Source organism: Trachemys scripta, chromosome 2 (genome assembly GCF_013100865.1).
Source record: "Trachemys scripta elegans isolate TJP31775 chromosome 2, CAS_Tse_1.0, whole genome shotgun sequence".
NCBI lineage: Eukaryota > Metazoa > Chordata > Testudines > Emydidae > Trachemys > Trachemys scripta.
In genome coordinates, this window is record NC_048299.1 from 109,577,473 (window position 1) to 109,599,373 (window position 21,901).

Below are 21,901 nucleotides of genomic sequence, written 5' to 3' on the forward strand. Positions count from 1 at the left end.
TCAGCTCTACTAAATAGCAACTCAGTTTTCATAAACACCTACAGTATATTTTAATAATCAACCTCATCTCAAGATACTGTGCTACAGTCATTGGTACTGAGATCCTTACCTTTTGCATATTAAGCCTCAATTCTGATGTTCTAATGTTTCCATTGGCAAATCGTAGTTTGTCAAGATTTGCAACAGATTCTTCTCCGGCATTTGGTTTAATTGAGGGAACTGGTTCTCCTATTAAGGGTAAACATCTTCAGTTTTCTTATGCAATTATATCAATAAAATCAAGATTTAATAATCCTCAGCTTGTGGCAATTTTACACAGCAATAACTATTTTTAGTTGCTTCTTTTATTTTACTTTATTTTTATCTCAAAATAAGAGAGCCTGTCATTGTTTCTTGTGTCTGCCACTAAATTCATGTGTGACCTCAGTCAAGTTACAGCCTGTCAGTATTATGCTTCAGTTTCCTCATCTGTAAATTGCAGCTACTACTCACTTGCCTCATGGAGATGGCGAGGAGCACTTTGAGATACAAAGAAATCATTAAGACTGCAACGTATTAAACTTAGCATTTTTAACTTTTGGCAGGAGATAAACCGGGATGCATAGATTAACTAAAACATTTCAAAACAGGCTTTCCATATTACCACTTAGTATGCAGTGTTTTACAGCTTGAAAATGGTTTAAATATTAGTGCCAATTTTACAGTAAGTTTGAAAATATATTTAACTTAAATAAAAGTGTAAATAGAATGTTAATTAAGCTCAAAAGAAATACAACAGTAAAAATTCCAGCCTTTACTGCCACATCATCCTTCATAACACTTCATATATTGTCAGAGAACACCTCACCAATAGTCACAAAGAGGAAACCAAGTTTTCTCAGTGTTACAGAAATATGCCATCCATCCACTCACAGTTTCTATTGGGTCCCAGGGGGGATCTAAGGTCCATATTCCCAGGGTTTATAAATTGTTGTGAGCTCCAGGACCCACATGTAAGCACATTAGGGCACAAACTGATCTCTAGCACATAACTGATGGGTGAAATCTCAACCTCATACTGAGGGAGCAAGAGATGTATAGCCCAAACTGAAGTGGTAGATCAGAATAGTGTGTCTTCTCTACTCCATACATAGAGAAGATGCAATGGTTATCATTGCTGACAAGAAATGTGGGGAAAAGTCAGATCGCCAGCCTATAGATGGTAGGTGGAGTCACAATTCTGAGAAACAGGTACAGTTCTAAATAGCTACAGCTTGTTCTGGAGAGTTTTCGATGGGGAGGGTGAGTGACAAGAATTAAGATCAGTGTTGGTCCTGTGAACTAACAGGAATTTCTTGACTTAATTTAGATATATTTAATTATATATGTTTTGGGTTTTAACTCTGAAGTGTTCTATTAGCATTTAACTTAATCTCAACCTTAATGCTCAGAGTTTTATGGCTGGGATTTACATAATGTCCTAGACTTCAAGGAAGCATAGGAAATGAGCCTGCCATACAACCATGTTTAAATCCCATTTACTAGACAGGGAGAAGATTTATTAAGCCTCCTTAATAAGAGCTAATCCAAATCAGATTCCTAGTTCGAGTGTACATTCTTTCTGTAGCTTGGCCTAGGTACCCCTCTTCAGCCCCAGCCCACTATTTCAGTAGATGTGATTTTCGTTAGAGGATTTGATATATTTACACATGTAAACTAACCAGAAATAAAAGAGCACTGTGCTAATCCTTTTAAAGAAACTAGATGAAAGTGTTCTTCTAATCCACAAAATCAGAAATTGTTAAAATCAAAACCTGCAGTACTAGTTTTGGAATGTATTATTTGCTTTAGGATCAAAACTGTAGAATCATAGAAGTTACAATGGAAAGATCTAGGTATTAAGTCAAACTGTAAACTGCCTTCCAAATTCTCAGTTATGTTGCAAACTGACATGCACCCAAAGGAACGGATATTATGTTTAGAGTTTAACATTTAACATGTTGTATGTGCAAGGCTACAGCAAATGCCATAATCTCAGACTAGTTTAATATAAGAATAAACAGTATAAGAAGAGTCTGCACTGTATCATCCACCTCAAAATGTAGTATGTTGCAAGGCCTTGTTTCTTAAAACTTGTGATAACATTAGTAATGGTAAATTTTTCTGGTTTGGGAGAAAAGCTTCTCAATCATATTTTCCAGTTGCTTTGGCAGAATTATATTTTCCTGCAATTAGATGTAGTATGGCGAGTTCTTGAACAGTCAGTGACACTGCATGTTACGTAGAACAGTAATAAAAAAAAGCTACTGCAATTTTCTAATAGTCTAGCTAATAGCCCTATAATTACTTGCTAAGATTTAAAGATATGAGAGCGCTTTAAGGATAGGAATTTATAACAATTCATTATGATACAAGTTAAACTTGTAGAATCTTACCAGGCTTGCACAATTCTGCAATACTAAGGGCACAAGCACGACCAAAGACCACCAAGTCCAAAAGAGAGTTTGCTCCAAGTCTATTAGCACCATGAACGGATGCAGAGGCTGCTTCACCACAAGCATACAAGCCAGGTACTACTTCATCTTTGCCATTCACATGTGTAATTACCTGTAATTTCAGAAGGAATTCACTCAACATGTCTGCAAATTCATTTGTAAAATAAAGATCACTTGTAGTACAGTGTCAACGTTTCATTTGAATGAATTTGAATGTCACTTATTTGTCTTGAAAGCATGAAGTCAAAGAAATCTAAATACTAAGTGATAGATTTAAAGGGAGAGGGGAGAAGAGACTCCAGGAGAATAATTTATTAACTGAAAAAAGTGCTATATAGGAATGTGGTATTAACTGTTTAATTCTTATGTTTTGCCACCATCTCAGACACAAAGTACTACAATTCACCAAAATATTTTTGTAGTAAATACTGAGTACAATGGGAAGAACACTGGATCTTTTATAATGCCAGGCCACATTCACAAGGCAGAATTTTATAGCTATTTTAAAAACTGATCAAAAGGAACTAGTCCAAGAAATCAGACCGGTCCATTCACAGATTCACTCTGGCTGACGCTGGGACTGTTTGCTGCTGTTTAAATGCCAATTTCAATGGCAAACTGAAGTAACCAATTTTAGCGCAGGGATTGCAGCAGTGGCACAGATAATCCACCTAACTTAAGCCCTGAACCATGTGTCGTTCAGGCCCAGCTATAATCCATTTTTAACTATACAGTACTACCCTCATCTGGATAAGCTTTGATATGGCTAATATAAAGAAATTCTCTAGATTTCATGCATATTGAAAGAATATATTTCATATTTTGCATATTGTCTCGAGTTCCAGCTCCACCCAAACAACCTGAGAACTCTGACAACTTGTTTACAGGACAAACCAAATTATGACATTTTGCAAATTTTCCTTTAACATTATTATTCTTAAGGTTATGTAATTTAACATACTTGTATGTATAAATCTAACAGCATGCTCAGTTCACACTAATTTTACAAGGAACCAAACATTTCCTTTCTACTAGAGAAAAATGGTTTCACAATACTGATTATGGTCGTTACCTGCCCTTTGTAGTTAGTAGGAATACCTCCCATATTGTAATGCACAGTAGGAAGAACAGGAATAGGCTCTTTTGTGACATCCACACCAGCAAATATCATAGCTGTTTCTGAAATTCCAGGGAGGCGCATTGCTAGCTGCTGTGGTGGTAAATGGTGCAACTGCAAATATACGTGGTCTTTTTCAGGGCCACAGCCCCTAATGTAAAAGGAAACATGAGTTGCAGGTTGGAATACTGGCCTCTGCAGAATTCCCTCTATATAAAAGCACCCACTTCTAAAGCACCCCGACCATATTATCTAAAAACTATCTAGCAAGACTTTGATCTTAATGAGTCATCTGCACGGTGATGTGAAGCACTAACACCAGAAAAAAAAAATCAGAATTCAAGTCACTTTATTTCTACTCTGTTTCGAGTAATCATTTGGGAGTTCAAAACTTAGATTTGATTCATGACCAAATTTGTGCAACTATTTATGCATCCTATTTAGAAAAACTAATGCATCTGGAAGCACAGAAGAGAAAAAAAAATAACTGACATCCTTCCTCAACTTGTGTGCACTTTAAATTTCCCCTTCACGCCACTGTCTTTCCTACCATAATCATGACATTCCTGTATTTAAAACCAAGTTTTCTGAAAACTTCAATATAAAGTCTTCTTGTCCTCCAAAGATGTTGGTGATATAGCAAGTTACAAGTAATTACCATACCATTTAGTAAATTATCTAGTGAATATTAAGAACTTCTGTGGTATCTTACGACTTCAGCAAAACACCAAAAAGTTATGGGTCAGATTTTCAAGAGCGCAACAGCTCCTCCCACTGTTTTCAATGATAGCTGCTGTGTGCCGAGCGTTTTTGAGAAGCTGGCCTACATGCTTTAATTTGACTACAACAAAAGAGAGACTCTGGAGATCTTTTCTGATTACCATATTAAAAGAGAGCTTGATTTCAAATTCAAGATTTTTGCCTGAAATGTACATAAAATCTTCAGCAATCTACCAATTAAAACTGGCTGCTCAAAATGATCAAAAGACTTCCATGAACGATCAGATAACTCCCTATCTGCTTTAACACAAATGTAAAGATGTACGCGTATCACAATGCCACTGAAAAATTAAACAAACCTTCCTTCACGGATTTCAATGGTCATAGAACGAGACACTACATCTCTGGAAGCCAGATCCTTAGCAACAGGTGCATATCTCTCCATAAATCTTTCACCTTCACTGTTAATAAGAATACCTCCTTCACCACGACAACCTTCTGTAATAAGACAGCCAGCACCATAGATACCTGCAAAGAAGGAAGTAGCAATGTTATGAAATATTTACATGACAACTTTGTAATCAAATTATTGGAAGAATGGAAGTATAATACAAAAATATTTTTTAATTATGGACCCATCCATGACACAGACCTCTTGGCATAAGGTCTCCTGTTCTTTGCGAACAGCTCTCACCTCAGACCTGACAAACTCACCACATCAAATATGGCTTACAGGATGTTTATCCATAAAAGAGTAATGCGTAAGGCTACAGAAAGCTTGTAACTTGTCAAGACTCAATCACTGTGAGATGTATACAAAGATAGTATTTACAGAATAATGTATTTATACTGAAAGTATGCTTTATGGACTTGGAGTAAAAATTACTGTATTTTCTGGCGTATAAGACTACTTTTTAACCCAGGAAAATCTTCTCAAAAGTCGGGGGTCGTCTTATACGCCGGGTGTCGTCTTATAGGGCGGGCGCTGAAACTTCCGAGCCGGACTGGAGAATCTGCGGTCGCCGCATATGGTGGGGGGAGCTCAAAAACGGCCGTGGCCGCATCCCCGCCCGATGACGAGGTGAGGGGGCGCCTCACCGGGAAGGTGTAAGTGAAGGGCGGAGCAAGCAGCAGGCGTCCGGGACGCCTGGGGTATGGAAAAAAGAGATAGAGCGGCGCTGTGCCCAGAAAAACACGCCTCTTTCACCCGTCTGGCCCGCCCTTGTATCCTATTACCGTACCTCCTTCTCTGCCTCTCAGATCTCGCTCCTGAGGACTGCAGTGAAGTGGCGCAGGCGCGCATGTGCGAGATCTGAGAGGCAGAGAAGGAGGTAATAGGATACAAGGGCGGGCCAGACGGGTGAAAGAGGCGTGTTTGCGCTACCGCTCTGATAGTCTTGGAGACAGGGAGGGCTGGGCAGGCAGGGAGAGCTGACCAATCCAAGCAGGCTTTGTATACAACAACCAGCCAATCGCCGGTAAGGTACATCGCTTGCCGTGATTGGCTGGTTGTTGTATACTGGGTACCACATACAGTACAGCACCAGTATCTGTACCTGTTCATACAGTATAGCACCAGTACATACAGTACAGTATACAAATGTCCAACAGTCAAAACCCCATCATGGCTCCACCAGCAAGAAGAAAGAAATATGAAGCCAGTTTCAAACTTAAAGTTGTAAACTTTGCCATGGAACATAATAACTGCGCTGCTGCAAGACAATATGGAGTAACAGAAAAGATGGTTCGGGACTGGAAAGCAAATGAAAAAGCATTAAAGAGTATGCCAAGGGGTAAGTGTGCATTAAGAAGAGGCACTCCACATTGGCCAGAACTCGAAAAACATGTAGCAGACATGGTGAATGAGCATCGCCAAAACGGTTATGTAGTGACACGAAATAAAATACATTTGTTTGCACTTCAGTGGGCCAAATCTAACCCAGATCACAGCAACAGATTTAAGGCCACTGTATCCTGGTGTACTAGATTCATGGGAAGGCATAATATGGTACTGAGGCAAAAGATGAAAATTGCCCCAAAATTACCTGCAGATCTTGATAGCAAAGTAAATAGTTTCCATCGATACATAATACAACAGCGCACTAAACATGGCTATGCGTTAAGTAGTATTGGAAATACGGATGAAACTCCAATGAATTTTGATATGGTTGGAAATAAAACTGCCCATCAAAAAGGTGAAAAAACAATTTTAATTAAAACAACAGGACATGAGAAGTCCAGTTTTACAGTGGTACTAGGATGCACAGCTGATGGCGCCAAACTGAGACCAATGATTATTTTTAAAAGAAAAACAATGCCGAAATTCAAGTTCCCTGTTGGTTGTTTTGTACATGTGAATGAAAAAGGCTGGATGGATGAAGAAGGGGTAAAGCTATGGCTTGATAATGTATGGAGCAGGCGACCAGGTGGACTTATTCAAAAATGTAGTCTACTGGTGTGGGATATGTTCAGGGCTCATTTAACTCCCAGCACCAAGCAAATGCTTGCAAGACTAAACACAGATGCGGCAGTTATTCCTGCAGGATTGACATCGTTGGTACAGCCACTGGATGTGTGCCTAAACAAGCCATTTAAAGATCGCATTCAAGAACAGTGGAATGAATGGATGGTTAGCGGCGAAAAGTCATTCACAAAAGGAGGAAACATGCGTGCTCCACAGTTGGATGTTTTGTGCAAGTTTGTCATAAAAGCCTGGAATGATATTGATGCAGAAACAGTAATCAAGTCTTTCAAGAAGTGTGGCATATCAAATTCATTAGATGGTATGGAGGACGACTACTTGTGGCAAGATGAAGAGGAAGCCGAAGCTGAGACCACACCATCTGATACGGAATTCGATCCATACGATGACTGCCTTACAAATGTATCACAAGATGTCACTGATGTACTTATGATATCAGATGACGAACAGGAGGATTTTGAAGGCTTTTAAAGGGAAACTGTCACGCCAGCAAAACCTGTAAAAATACCGTAGCTTGCAGTTATGATGGGCGTTGCTAACTCGCCAGGGACTTGCCCGGCACTTGCTCTCTCTCTCGTTTGTTATCTTCCTCCTATCATCATCAGTTCCAGTTTGGTTGACAGCTTAGAAAACAAACAGCATGGCAGCTCCCATGGGTTTATTGTCTTATCCTTCCTTTCAGCTTTAGAGTGAATTAGGTAAAGTTTAATCCACTTGCACTGTTTTACGTTTACATGTTTGATGACAAACAGCCTTATGTTTACAAGTGACAGTTTTCCTGCTAAGTACCTGCATGTCATAAGCATTTGAATTAAAATTACCATATTGAAATCAAATCTGATGTTTTTTTAATTTTTTTTTTTTGGTGTGCGTTGGAAGAGGGGTAGTCTTATACGGCGAGTATATCCCAAACTCTATATTTTAACTGGAAAAGTTGGGGGTCGTCTTATACGCCCAGTCGTCTTATACGCCGGCAAATACGGTAGTCACAGGGGTAATGTGTCTCAGTGACGACCTGGTCAAGCAAGAGGGAGTTATCACCCTACCTAGTCAGCCAGTGAGGTAATGCAAGGTTCTATTGTCTAACCTTGCCATATTCCAGAACAGTCAATACAAAAATATCTAAGACTACTGCAAATGATTGAAACCACTTGAAGGTAAGAAGGAACATTATAGCCGCCTGGGGATCACTCTGGCTATGAATAAAGATAAAAGACTGTTTCAGTATACCAGTGTGTGGGGAAAGCCACTATGGATCAATCCACTATGGAAAACCCCTGAACGGGATTGCTCTCATGAAGGTTTAGATAAGGGTTCTTAGGAAACCAGCCAGCTCCCAGCTCTACAACAGATTGAGCTTTGGGGGAAAATACACTTTATTAGATAAGAAAGCTAATTATTGATAAGTAGCAATCCAGGTTCGCATTTTATTATTTTATTTTGTACTGTAACTACTTGTTTTCACCACTCTCTCATTTCTAGTTAAATTCTTATTTTCTTAAACCTACCATTTCATTTTATTGTAAGTGCTCACAAGCGCTGTGTGGTTTACAGCAGTGCTTCTCAAAGCTGGTCCGCCGCTTGTTCAGGGAAAGCCCCTGGCAGTCCAGGCTGGTTTGTTTACCTGCCACGTCCGCAGGTTCGGCCGATCGCGGCTCCCACTGGCCGCGGTTCGCCGCTCCAGGCCCATGGGGGCTGCGGGAAGNCCGCTCCAGGCCAATAGGGGCTGCGAGAAGGGCAGCCAGCACATCCCTCGGCCCGCGCTGCTTCCTGCAGCCCCCATGGGCCGATCGCGGCTCCCACTGGCCGCGGTTCGCCGCTCCAGGCCCATGGGGGCTGCAGGAAGCAGCGCGGGCCGAGGGATGTGCTGGCTGCCCTTCTCGCAGCCCCTATTGGCCTGGAGCGGCAAACCGCGGCCAGTGGGAGCCGCGATCGGCTGACCCTGCGGACATGTCAGGTAAACAAACCGACCCGGCCCACCAGGGGTTTTCCCTGAACAAGCGGCGGACCGGCTTTGAGAAGCACTGGTTTACAGGAAGCAGTGGTTTAAAGTAAAACTGGTAAATTGGGGTATATTGCAGACAATCTTTGGGTGCAGACAATCTAGAATTTCTGAGAGTAACCAGTGTCAGGAGCTGGATATCACAGGAGAAAAATGCAAAGGGCCTTGGGGATTTGAGTGCACCTATTATTAACCTGAAAGGAGAAGACAGGGCTGGCACAGCCCAGAGAAGAGTGCTTGAGTTGTTGAAAGTCTGGAGGTGTCAGGGAGCTGACACCCAGCAAAACAAGAAAGATTCCCACTCCCTGGAGGCAGGGAGTAACAAGGTGACCCACAGTCCTGGCTATCATGAGAATAGTCACACCACTGAATACTCCAAAGTTAACGTTTTAAATTGTTTTCTATTATATTCCACATTGGGCCTCAATCCTCGTCCTCAAAAAGACTGTCTAAAATTTACATTTGTGATCTCCTGCCAAAGAAGGATTTTTGTACCAAATGCCAGGTTTTTAAAAAAAGCCACGATTTGGACAGTTACAACAGAGACTTTTCAATTGTTAAAGTTGACCTTTGTGAACATCATCCCTCAAACTGTCTAAAATCAACTGTTTTATTTATCTGTCCCAAAAGGCAATTCGTACTTTGAGCATTTTTCCTGGAAGGGTGGTGAGTTACTTTGGGACTTGATCACTATGATCATGTGAAATAGTCTCTCAGTGGAGCTTGTAAACTCAGCAAGGTCTCAATGTTTATGAACACCCTGTTGCCTAAGGACTTAACTCAGAAACCAGACTGGATACGATCAAGGATTTTATGACTGTCTGCCGTTCCACATCATTGCAGCTCCACTACTACAGCTGTAAGGAAGGAGGAGGAGTGCAACAGGTATGCTTCTATGGCTCCCTGGGTCACCTGGGGAGTGAAGATTAGCTTAGTGAGTCTTGTCTTCTCTTCCCCCAAACTTAGCAAGACTCACTTGATCATCTTCACTCCTCTGGGTGATCCTGGGAAGTGAAAGTGTTGGCTGATTAACAAATTTAAGGAATACTGACATTGATAATTCAATAACTTAAACTATGAAGATTCTTTGACCAAAAAAAGCCTTAAAGTGATAAATGATGGTAAATAGAATACATGTATACACAATGAAATCTTGTTATAACATTATAGTTATAATGCCTTTTAAAGTTAGGAAATTCAAAGATCCAGAAAAACTTAACATCCACTCTCCAGATATCCAAGAATGACCATTTTACTCAGCTATCACCAAGTAACCATACCTCATCCACCTTTCCAATATGGACCATAAACCTTCAGTACCCATACATTAAGTACAGGTCCATGACTACACATAACCAATAGTCCCAAAGATGCACTGTCCCTCACTTCAACACCAACAGCTAGTTTCTTACCTTCCATAAACATTTTCTACAATTCCAGTATAAAAGACAGCCCAATAGATTTCCATCTACCCCAAAAATACAGTTGCTGGAAGACTCCACAATATTTCAATATACCTTCCCCTTCCCACTCACACTGCAATTCATATATATAGCCAATTTACACAGTAGGTATGTCCCTGCACCTTCTGAAATCACAAAAACGGCACTACAATATACTTATAACAAGCTTGGCAGGATTCAATTTGTTAGTTGTCAGTAAACGTTTATTTCACCTGACACACAGAAATCAATGAAAAACATATCCATAGGTAACAGTTGGCAAACACAGCCTCTCCCTCACCTAGGACCTACAAGGATTCATGTCATGGCCCTGCAATCATGCAGGCAGCTTTCTACAGTCCTGCTGTTATGGCCCCACACCTAGGGGTATAGAAGCTGTTCCCAGGCAGGAACCGCTCAGCAGCTGGGTTGGCCTCTCCTGCAGCTGGGGGCTAGTCGTCATGGCTCTAGCCAGCAACCTCTGCTCTCCCTACCAGGATCATAGCTTTCTCTGCACCATTCGCCTGCAGGGATCCAGTGTCACTGGCTCCATGGGGAGCCCTCTGCAGCTCTGTTGTCATAGCCCTGCTCTCTCACTCACTGGCAGGCAGCAGGGCTCTCCCCAGCAAGAACCTTTCAGCAGCGGTGTGGCCTTCTCTACAGCAGGGGGTTCATCCGCCTCCTTACATCCCTGGACAGGGATCTCTGCTCCCTGGGCCAAGACCGCGGACTCTCCTACACCTTCTACCTGGGTCTCTCCGACCCCTCGGCCACATAGAGAACCCCCTGCAGCCCTGTCCTAGCCCCAACCCTAAGGCTCCCCTTAATTTCCCACAACTGGGAAAAATGAAAGTTGTTTAATAAAAATTGATATTAACAGTCAAAACTTCAAAACAATAAAAATTGAGTTCTGCCAAGTCTGCTTATATACATTTAGTTCACTGGTCAAGCATCATGAGGAGCACGGACACTACATCAAAGGCAAACTTATGTGCAGATCCTTAACTATGAAGATCTTGACTTCAGTTATTAGAATGTCTTTAATCAATACTGTATTTTAGAAATTTAATCTCATTTCTTTAGGAATTATCAACTGATTTCTTGACGCTAATGCTTCCCAGGATTAAGAAACAAATGCAGTGTACAACCTAAGATTAAAAAAATTAAAGGAATAATTCATTTCTGTTATTTTAAAGCTAGAGAAGTGGAGGCACTAGATTACAATTTTGAAACATGAACCTAAATTTTAATGAAGTACCTATATTTGGTACAGTGTTTAAAGCCCAAAATTAATTGCACGTAAGTTTATACCAAAATGTGCAACTTAAGTACTTTTTATACAACAGTTGAAGTATCTCCCACTTTACTTCATAAGACTCCTGAATTCAGGATTCTGTATTTTTCCCTACAATAGCTGCAGACATCAAAAACATCTAAATAAGTTTAATGAATGTCAATTCCTTGCTCCATTTAGTTGCTTGCAATATTAAATGTTGCAGGGGAACCTGCAACTTGAAACTGGATGTTAAGGGTGAGCTGAAAATCTTTTAACATACTTAAGACACTACACCTCTTAAATACTATAAAACTGTGAGGCTTAATATTTCAGAGATGTTATTTTTTGAATACTTCAAATTCCTAGAAAACAAAGAGTGCCTTTCTAGTCTTATACTGTACCTGTAGGGTGGAACTGTACAAACTCTAAGTCCTGGCAAGGAAGGCCAGCTCGTGTGACCATAGCTGTGCCATCACCTGTGCTGGTATGAGCAGATGTGCAACTGAAGAAGGTGCGACCATACCCACTAGAGAAAACATTTCAAAAATTAAAATTTGTCTGCAATATTTTCCTTAAGAAATCAGTAGAGAATTAGTAAGATTTCATTAGGATGTTTAGCTTATTCTCTGCTATTTGTGCAATGGCAGATTTACAATTCAACTAAAGCAGAGGACTTTCTGCATAGCATTCAGTCAGCCACTGTACTCATTTATCACATATATTAAGCTTCTCGCTAATTTAAATTTAACCTAATGTGAACAAAATTGATAGGTTGTCTGCTGTGCAACTTGACCAAGTGGAGGATCATCTAGCTGAACTAATATCTGAAAAATAACTTGAGGCTAGTAGGTGAAAGAGAAATAGCACCACACTTCCTCTAGAATTGCTAATCAGGGTTCCTTTCAAAAGTGGTCAGTGGAATTATGTCCCACTAATGGGGTCAATTTTTTGAGAGAGGAATCATGTGGCATTTTCCCCTCATACACACATTGTTTTACTTTGGGCCAGTGATTTGGCTCTCCTCAATTAAATACCAGAACTGTGTGTTTTTTTTTCTGAAAACGGTGCCTTTCTTCATGCAGAGTTCTTTCAGGAAGATAAGTTCTTTCTCCGCTGTTTCTTATTTCCATGACACTACCTCAAGTATACAAGTTTAATGAGACTAGTGCTGTTAGCAACTTCTGGCAGGAACAACATACTACAATGCCCAAGGGAGATAAAAATAATGTAAAACCAGGATTGTACATATAAAGGTGCAATTTCCACAGCTTGAAATGAAGTTTAGACAAAATTTCCAAACTCAATTGCGTAAATTCTGGCAACTAAATTCATTCCTCCCCACTTCCCCCCCAAGGTAAAAAAAGTGTCTTGATTTTCCAGAGGTTCTGAGCATATGAAGCTCCTATTGACTTTAACAGGATTGGAATGGCTCAATATCTCTGAAAAAAATCAAATTCATTTATTTAGGGGCCTAATTTAAGGCACCCACATTATGCAACCACCAAACATGAAGTGTGCTTCTCTGCACAAACTCAGTATTATTCCATTTATTCTAGAGTTGCTGATCTAACTAAAAAGGAGATAAAAGACTAACACAGAAGCAGAAGAGGGCAGGACCGACAAAAGAGAACAGAGGATCAGTTTACTCAAAATTAGGATCACATATCATTTTTGCACCAAAATTACATGGGTCACGACAATTCGTCTTTTAGTGATCCACTAGGTTTCTGTCTGTATTTTCTGAATATATTTTGACACACCGGGAGCGGCTACACTTTAGGTTTTTTTTGTTTTGTTTTAACTTCAACATAATTTTATATCACATTACCCAGTGGCAATAACAGTGTTCTTTGCTCTTATACGATGTATTGAGCCATCTTCTATACAAAGTGCAATAACTCCACGACATTCTCCATTTTCCATCAGGAGGTCCAAGGCAAAATACTCAACAAAATAGCTGGTATCATATCTTAGTGACTAGAAAAGAAAACATTTTCAATAGTTAAGGAACATGCAAAAGCTAAACAATATTCTTCCCCACAGCCTCGTTAAAAAGTGCTTAGTTACATACGAATAAAATCAGACTCAGTTCTCATGGAAACTATTATCCAGATAAGCTTGTCTGCAGAAAGTCTGCGGCTCTTTTAGGATAATGGTGTTCTAGAAAATACAGAATGTTTAGATTGGACGGGTTTCATTACCAAACCATTTAAAGGAATAGTCCCTCATCAAATTTGTCTGAAACTGTTGTACTTATCATTGGTATAAGTAACAACGAAGGTAGATGAGAAAAATTCCATGTTTCAGTTTACTTTGTGTGGTTGACAATACCTGGTACATGGCGAGTCTCACTTCCTGATCTCTTTCAGTTCCTGTCCCATGCACTAGCCTATTACTCTTCAAATTACCCCGGGGAAAGCTCACTTCACACTTCTTCAAGCATTATAATAGGGTGTTAAACAGGGCCAAAGAGTACCAGCAGCTGGGCAAGTGGACTATGGGCATTTCCTTCATCTTGGAAGAAGCAGATAGCACCTAAAAGCAGGTGCCCCATCTCTCTTCAGCCCCCATACATTTATCTATATTATGGTTCCACATACAGGCCTCATTCAGGATAGAGAGGAACAATTAGCTAAGCCTCTGTAAAGAGTGCATAAAGTACATTGGTTGTTAAGTCCTTAATGAAATTAGGTCTAAGGGCCACTTACTAGTTCTTAATAATACTCTGGATATTTGTTCATCTTTTATGGCCTTGCACTAGGAGATGGACAGGACCTATTAACTAGAGCTGTGGTCACCAGTAGAGGCTGATGAGACAAGCTCAGGCAGCTTGCTGGTCGCATTTTTGCACTGCCAGAACCACGCCTACCCTCCAAGTTTCTCATACTTGCTGTGAGGGTGGATGGAGGCTGATCTTACTTGCTATCTCCCCCTTGGGGTGCTCTGTCACTCTGGCCCAGTTTTTTCTTGGCCCATGAGAAGGTCTAGATGGAACTCTTCCTGGGACTAGCCAAGGGGTGGGTGAGTGGTTGTGGCGGGAGGGGCAATAAGTGAGTGCGTCATGGCACAGCAGCAAAAGGAAGAGAGTGCTTCCTCTGGCCACAAAATTAGCAGAGCTTACTATCTATGCATTCTCTCCAGGAAGAAGTGCAGGAAAAGCAGATTCTTTTTTCAGCCTTCTTCTGTTTCTGTCACGCTGATATCAAGCAGAAGCATGCCATGGGAAAAAAGGAGGCCTGGGATCAAGATTAGGAATTCTCCTGGATTCCTTGCTGACTCTAAACTCTCATATAGCAGAGCCCACAAATTAACAGCACTATTAATTTTAACAAGTTTTTTAAATGCCTATAGTAGCCATTAGTTGAAAACAAAAGTCAAGCTCTGTTTCCCATTTCACAGTCTCTTACCCTGCCATACAGGGTATGCAACAGTGAGTGTCCTGTCCTGTCCGCGACACAACAGCATCGATGAGCCTGTCCCCCTTTCCCAAACTGAAGGCTCTGTCCACCAAAGGCACGCTGATAGATCTTCCCTTCTTCTGTTCTGCTAAATGGCATTCCATAATTTTCCAGCTGTTGAGCCCAAACAAAGTATTAGAGATATAGCTGTGGACTTCAACAACAGGCAAGTTACTATTAGGGATGTAAAATGTTAACCAGTTAATTGATAAGCATTAGTCTTACCAGTTAACCTGCCTTAACTGTTAACCTGTGGGCCAGCCAGCTAGCCAGCCGGAGCAGCCCTAGCCACGCCAGCCCTTTAATCGGTTAACTGTTTTATTAATATTTTTTAATAGTTTAAACAGTTAACTTTTTAAACAATATTTACATCCCTAGTTACTGTTATGGTTGCTTTGTAACACTAATAAAAGTATCACCCACCCTCAAGAAGGCAACAAAGAAAGGAGTTTCTCTTTATACAAAGTTTACTATTCCAGTCTAATATCCGTATCATTAAAATGTCACTATGGATATTGATTTGTGTTGCCGATAATTATAATTCAAATAAACTTCAATATGAATAATTTCACCTCTACAACTGCAGCAGGTGCCTCCTCAGTCATGTAATGAATGGCATCCTGGTCTCCCAGCCAATCAGATCCTTTCACGGTGTCATAAAAGTGCCATCTCCAGTTATCTTCTTCCATGTTTCCCAAGGCAGCATTGATCCCTCCCTGAAAATGAAAAATATATTTCCTCAAAGTGACATTTGAAATGCATAATTTCAAAAGCCAGTTCATTTCTCAATCCCATGAAAACACACAATATTAAATAATATGTAAGACATCAGACAAATTACTTTAAAATCAAATGTATGTGCTGTGCCATTTATACAGCATACAAACCTGAAGAAACGGTGTAACCTCAAACACATATCTATTTCACCAGAAGAAGTTAGTTTAATAAGAGCTATTACTTAACCCACCTTGTCTCTCATTTATACAGTAGAAACTATGAGTCTTTATCAACTTCCCAATGGTTAACATCTCATTCCTTTTAGGGTAAAACATTTTGTACAGCAGAATAAATTACAACACTGTACACACTTAAACAACTGAAATCATAAAATGGAGTGGCATGTTAATACAACAAAAAATAATAAAGCCATAGAATAAAAGTCAAACATATACAATTTTCCTAAACTGTTTTACTTAGATCCTAACTTCCATTTTTACTAATCATAACGTGGGACTGAAATTCAGTCAACTTATGAATCATAATACTCTATACATAAAATCTGTGTTACAAAAATATCAGTATTTTTAATATCAAAATAATTATATTTAAATTCTTACCTGTGCAGCAACAGTGTGGGATCTGGTAGGGAACAGCTTTGTAACACATGCTGTATTAAATCCAGCCTCCGACAAACCAAATGCAGCCCGCAAACCTGCCCCACCAGCACCCACAACGACAGCATCAAATTCATGGTCCACTACTGGATATTGTGTAGAAATCTGAGGAGAAAGATTACTGAATTAAGATCATAAGTCAAATGATTACAGCTCAAGCAGCGTCAGTTTAACTACTTTATGCATTTTTTTTAAACGTATACTGGAGGATATATAGCAAGTTTCTCAAACTGTGCATTATCACTGATTTTACCTGTATCACAAGCTTAGCATAGTGTAAATGAATCATTTAAGTAGGTTCTAGTCAATGCAGTTTGTATTACTAAAGTCAACGCATGATCCATTTTAACGATTCATTGCCCCTACTAAAATGTTCTTCAACCAAAAAAAAAAGTATACATGAAACCAGAACTCTGATAATCCAGTTCTAGTCTCTTCTTCCAAATTCCAGAAACATTAAGAATATACACTGAACCACCAGGAAGGAAGACTGTCTCATAGATATATATGAACTTACCGAATCAGAAACTTTAGCAGATGCATTCTTCTTTCCATAGACAGTAAAGTGAAAGTTACGTGCAAGAGCTTGGCAAGCTGCTGGCCACTGTTGAAACATGTTCAAAATTATGTAAAATGTTCTAGTTTACAAATGTTTTATGAGCCAGATTCCCAGAATTTCCAGTTATACAATGTCTAAAACAAATATGCTTTACTTCTGAATGTAATTTGTTATACATATCGCTAAAGAATATTGGATTCATATAATTTTAGGGTAATTTGTAGGGGGAAAGTCCTGCTTATTCCTAAATACAGGATGTGACAGAGACGAAATCCACCCAAGATTTAAAAAAAATAGAGTAAACTCTGCACAGCACGGCCTACAACACACACACTATTATAATTCCTGTGTTGACCCCCTACTTCTCTACCAACACATACTAGTAGGAGCTGGATTTTATAATGTACTACAAGAATTAATGTATGATTTGATTTCATCCTGTCAGCCATCCTTTTTGAATAGCAGAAAGGAATGACAGACCAGAACAATCCTTATGACTGATTACGGTCACCCTTTTGTTTTAGGATAAGTTATAATGTCTACTCTGGTTTCCTATATGTATTACAAATTAGGCACTCTAACTAAATATACATTTTGTTTTAAGGTTTTAGTAAGTAAGAGATAGGATTCTCTACTGTGTCTATGTTAAGTAGATTAGAGGAACATTGAAGGCCTGGGTCTCAATGTAAATTGTCTTGGTTATTGATTGTAAAACTTAGCAAGGTTTAATTTGCAATACTTTTTTGCTCGATATAAAATACTACTGTTTGTATTCTCAATCTGTTTGTGTGAATGAGGAATGTATGCATCAGGAAAAGATAAGGTGTGAAGGCCATTGTTATAGCCACAGTCAAGGAAGGAGGAGTGAAGAGACTTAAAGGACATCAAAGAATCATCAATGCACATCCATAATGAAGGGCAGATTGACAACCCTGAGGTGAAAGCTGCACCCCTAAGGACAATTGATTAAATTGGAACAAAGGACAGGATGACCCTCTCAGAGGTGTATTGGAATGTTTACACCAATTAAGAAGTAACCTGTCACAAACTGATACAGCAAAATTCATAGGCTTCAACAAAGAAAAAAACCTGTAAGAACAGTGTGCTTGGCCATGGGACTTTGGGTTCATCTTGCCACACTCCAGGAGCATCGGATCGGGACCAATAGAGCCCCGCTCCCCTCTGTGACCAATCTGGCTAGCCACTAGATTGATCCAGACTCTGGGCTGGTAACTATAAACATCACTGCAGGGGTGTGTGTGTGTGTGTCTAAAAAGCATATGCCAACTGTTGTATTTTCAATAAATGCTGTGTATTTACCTTCCTCTATAAAGATCCCGTGTGCTTGCGCAGGGCCGCCGAGGGCCGTCGGGGCCAGCGCCTGAGCTGCACGGGCGGGGCTCCCTGCTCCCCCGAGCCGGTATGTACGAACGCACGTGTGTGTCTAAAAAGCATGCCAACTGTTGTATTTTCAATAAATGCTGTGTATTTACCTTCCTCTATAAAGATCCCGTGTGCTTTGTATGAGCATAACATACTAACCAGCTAAAACAAGACCAAACTGCATATACTTTGACAGACAACTGTTTTTAAGCCTGGGGTATGAGAAGGTTTTTGAGACCGAACAGTATGAAAAAAAAAAAAAAAAAAATATCCACAGCTATTTCACTTTTGTTAATTAGTTTGGACTATTTTGTAATGTCATCTCAAGCTGTTTTGTCTAGAGTCACCAAAATTGGTTTATTCTGTTGACCACAGCAAGGCATGAGACCTTTGGGAGGGTGGATGGTTGTTTTTTAAATTATTCAATAATGTGTTTTGTTTTTTCCCCAGGAGGAACCTGAACTCTTGAGGTATTATGCATATATTCTAACATACATGAGGTCTGTCCCAAGAAAGGGTGCCCAAGGTCAGGTGTAAGTGGAGGTCTAACTACTGAAGAGAGACTTGAGCAGCAGGGAGCGGCAAGTGTAGGACATGCCAATATCAGTAATCACAAATCTCCTTTTGTTACAAAGGTGAAGCATTTCAGATTTCAAGTAGTAATGCTCTCTATAGCTCTGCTCAGATTCTTATGTTTTCCACCTTCTAGAAGTAGTATTTTTGATTAACCAAAGCACCTCTACATCCTATACAGTCTCCACATGTGTCAGGTGTTCCCTTAGTGGAAATTCTACACTTTCCAAATGATACAAACTTGAGAAGACGCACACACAAAGGAAGACAGAACTAATCTACAATGTGAACTGGAGAGGTTAGAGTAGCAGGAACTACAATGCAACAAAGATTTGGATTGATATTGTAAAATCATTTAAATGACTTAAAGGTTAACCTTTAAGCAGATGTCATGACACAACCTTAAGGATAGGAGTGCTCCAGTGCCACTATAACATGCACCCTATACAAGAAAGGTAAGAGATACTGATACCAGAGGTAAGAATAGCAAAAGAAATATTTTTAAAGAAGATTCAAGGTCATCAAAAGGCATTCAGAAAAAGATTTTTATGGGGATGAACTTTGGAACTCTCCCATTAGTCACTGCACTTTTTTTGTATCATTAACTAGCTATATGTTAATGAACTAGATGAAAGGTTTCTAATTCCTTGGCTATAAAATGGTCATTTAGGTTTGAAAGAGTGAAGCAACTAAACCGAGCTTTACCAAACCAAAGAAAAAGAATAGCACAAATACTGAGTATCTTGAACAAAGACTGGAACCAACTAGAAGTGAAAGCAAGTCAGTAACAACGATGGAGATGTTTTATAATGTGGACTAGTTTCCATTGCAAAACAGAGTGAGATCAAACTCATTTCCACTGGAAGCCTACAGAAGAATGTACATCCTGATCGCTGATGAAAGAGAGCTACTCCATTAGTCACTATACAATTACCCTCTTAATCACTGTCTTTTAGAATGGATTTTTTTTTTTTAAAAGAATAGCAAAGGAATATTTCATTTGCAAAATGTACTAGGATACACTGAAAACGGGACACAGTGTAAAATGTTTCCAGTATTGTTGTAGTTGTGTTGGTCCCAGGATATGAAAGAAACCTGGTGGGTGACAAAATATCTTTTATTGGACCCACTTCTGTTGGTGAAAGAGAGACGCTTTCGACCTACACCAAGCTCTTCTTCAGGGCCAGGTCTACACTACAGACCTACGTTGGTATAAATAGGCTGGTCAGGGGTGTGAAAAAAACAAAACAAAAAACAAACCAGTGTAGACAGCGCTACATCAGTGGGAGAGCTTCTCCCGTCGCCACAGATACTAGCTCTCAGGGACGTAGATTAACTACACCACTGAGAGAAGCTCTCACGTTGGCACAGTAGCATCTTCACTAAAGTGCTACAACGGCACAGTTGCGCCACTGTACGTGCGCAAGATATTCAGGGTAAGTCTACAGTAAAATGCTGCATTGGCGCAGCTGCATAACCACTGTAGCACTTTAATGAAAATGCTGTACGCTGAGCCAAGAGGTGGTAGCTATGTCAGTGGGAGAAGCTCTCAAGCGTTGTAGTGCTGTCTATACAGAGGTTAGCTCGATATAACTACATAGCTGAGGGGTGTAAATTGTTCACACCCTTGAGCAACATAGTTATAGGGATATAGGTCTATATTGTAGACCAGACTTCAGATTGTCACAGCTGAATACAAAGTGGCAAGGATTGTTAAGCATAAAGAGTTAACACATGTTGTAAGAAACCATTCAAAATGAAATGGCAGTTAACACCTCTGCAGTCACAGGACAAAGCTGGTCCAATAAAAGGTATTACCTTACCTATCTCTCTCTCTCAGTATAAAATGCATAGAGCAGCAGTTTTCTTGGCTCCAAAACCTAGCTTCAGATATATAGTTATATTGCAGTATTCCACTATATTTTACTGTGTACTTTTATTTGCTTAGATAAAAGATAACATAACTTTACCTTTTATTGCTCAGGGTGATTGATAGTACAGCTTTACTGCGCAGAAAGAAAACTCATAACTGGCAAATAAGCAATTCCAAGCAGTTTATTTCTTGCTTTGTTTTACTAAAGGTGACAAGCAAATAGTTTTGAAGACTCCACCAACTATAAAATGTATTAACAACCTAAAACACAGGAGGAAGTTAACTGACCTATTTTCCTTCTTTTATAGCTTTTAACACCCAAACCAATGAACTTTAACTACATAACATCCTAACACAAGCTTCTGCCTCAGAATCAGGGTCTTAGTTGACAACATAATATCCAACATGGAAGTCTAGGGCAGGCTGGAAACAGTCTGAATCCTGATGTTCAAGAAAAACCCACAATACTGTGCAGTTTTGAAACACTGAATATCCTTATTTTACAGGAACACTTTGCTACATGACACAGTAATTAAGTGCATTCTACAGTACAAAATTAAGCCAACCTAATTTACGTCAGCATACATCCATCATGCTAATTACATTGCCTGTGCTTATCTACACTTTGCTCATACCAATGGTGCGCATGCCCACCAAGAGCGCTTACACCAATTAACTGTCATTGTGAGATGGTTTATGAAAGCCAGCAACAGTCGATGCAAGTAACCCAGTGTCTACACCAGGGGTAGGCAACCTATGGCACGCATGCCAAAGGCAGCACGCGAGCTGATTTTCAGTGGCACTCTCAGTGCCCAGGTCCTGGCCACCTGTCCAGGGACTCTGCATTTTAATTTAATTTTAAATGAAGCTCCTTAAACATTTTAAAAACCTTATTTACTTTACATACAACAATAGTTTAGTATCAGAGGGGTAGCCATGTTAGTCTGAATCTGTAAAAAGCAACAGAGGGTCCTGTGGCACCTTTAAGACTAACAGAAGTATTGGGAGCATAAGCTTTCGTGGGTAAGAACCTCACTTCTTCAGATGAAGTGAGGTTCTTACCCACGAAAGCTTATGCTCCCAATACTTCTGTTAGTCTTAAAGGTGCCACAGGACCCTCTGTTGCTTTTTACAGATTCAGACTAACA

At 39.8% G+C, this 21,901-nt stretch overlaps 1 protein-coding gene across 1 annotated transcript in view; it reads right to left on the reverse strand.

Moving 5' to 3' along the window:
- SDHA (succinate dehydrogenase complex flavoprotein subunit A) overlaps positions 1 to 21,901 on the reverse strand; it is a 33,296-nt gene that overhangs the window by 6,916 nt on the left and 4,479 nt on the right. The window contains exons 2-11 of the mRNA XM_034761394.1: positions 16,883 to 16,969; positions 16,309 to 16,470; positions 15,544 to 15,687; positions 14,921 to 15,085; positions 13,342 to 13,490; positions 11,915 to 12,039; positions 4,671 to 4,839; positions 3,547 to 3,742; positions 2,415 to 2,586; positions 110 to 228 (exon numbers count right to left, since the gene is read on the reverse strand). Of these exons, the coding sequence (XP_034617285.1) occupies positions 110 to 228; positions 2,415 to 2,586; positions 3,547 to 3,742; positions 4,671 to 4,839; positions 11,915 to 12,039; positions 13,342 to 13,490; positions 14,921 to 15,085; positions 15,544 to 15,687; positions 16,309 to 16,470; positions 16,883 to 16,969 (1,488 nt within the window). The remainder of the gene's footprint in view (positions 1 to 109; positions 229 to 2,414; positions 2,587 to 3,546; positions 3,743 to 4,670; positions 4,840 to 11,914; positions 12,040 to 13,341; positions 13,491 to 14,920; positions 15,086 to 15,543; positions 15,688 to 16,308; positions 16,471 to 16,882; positions 16,970 to 21,901) is intronic.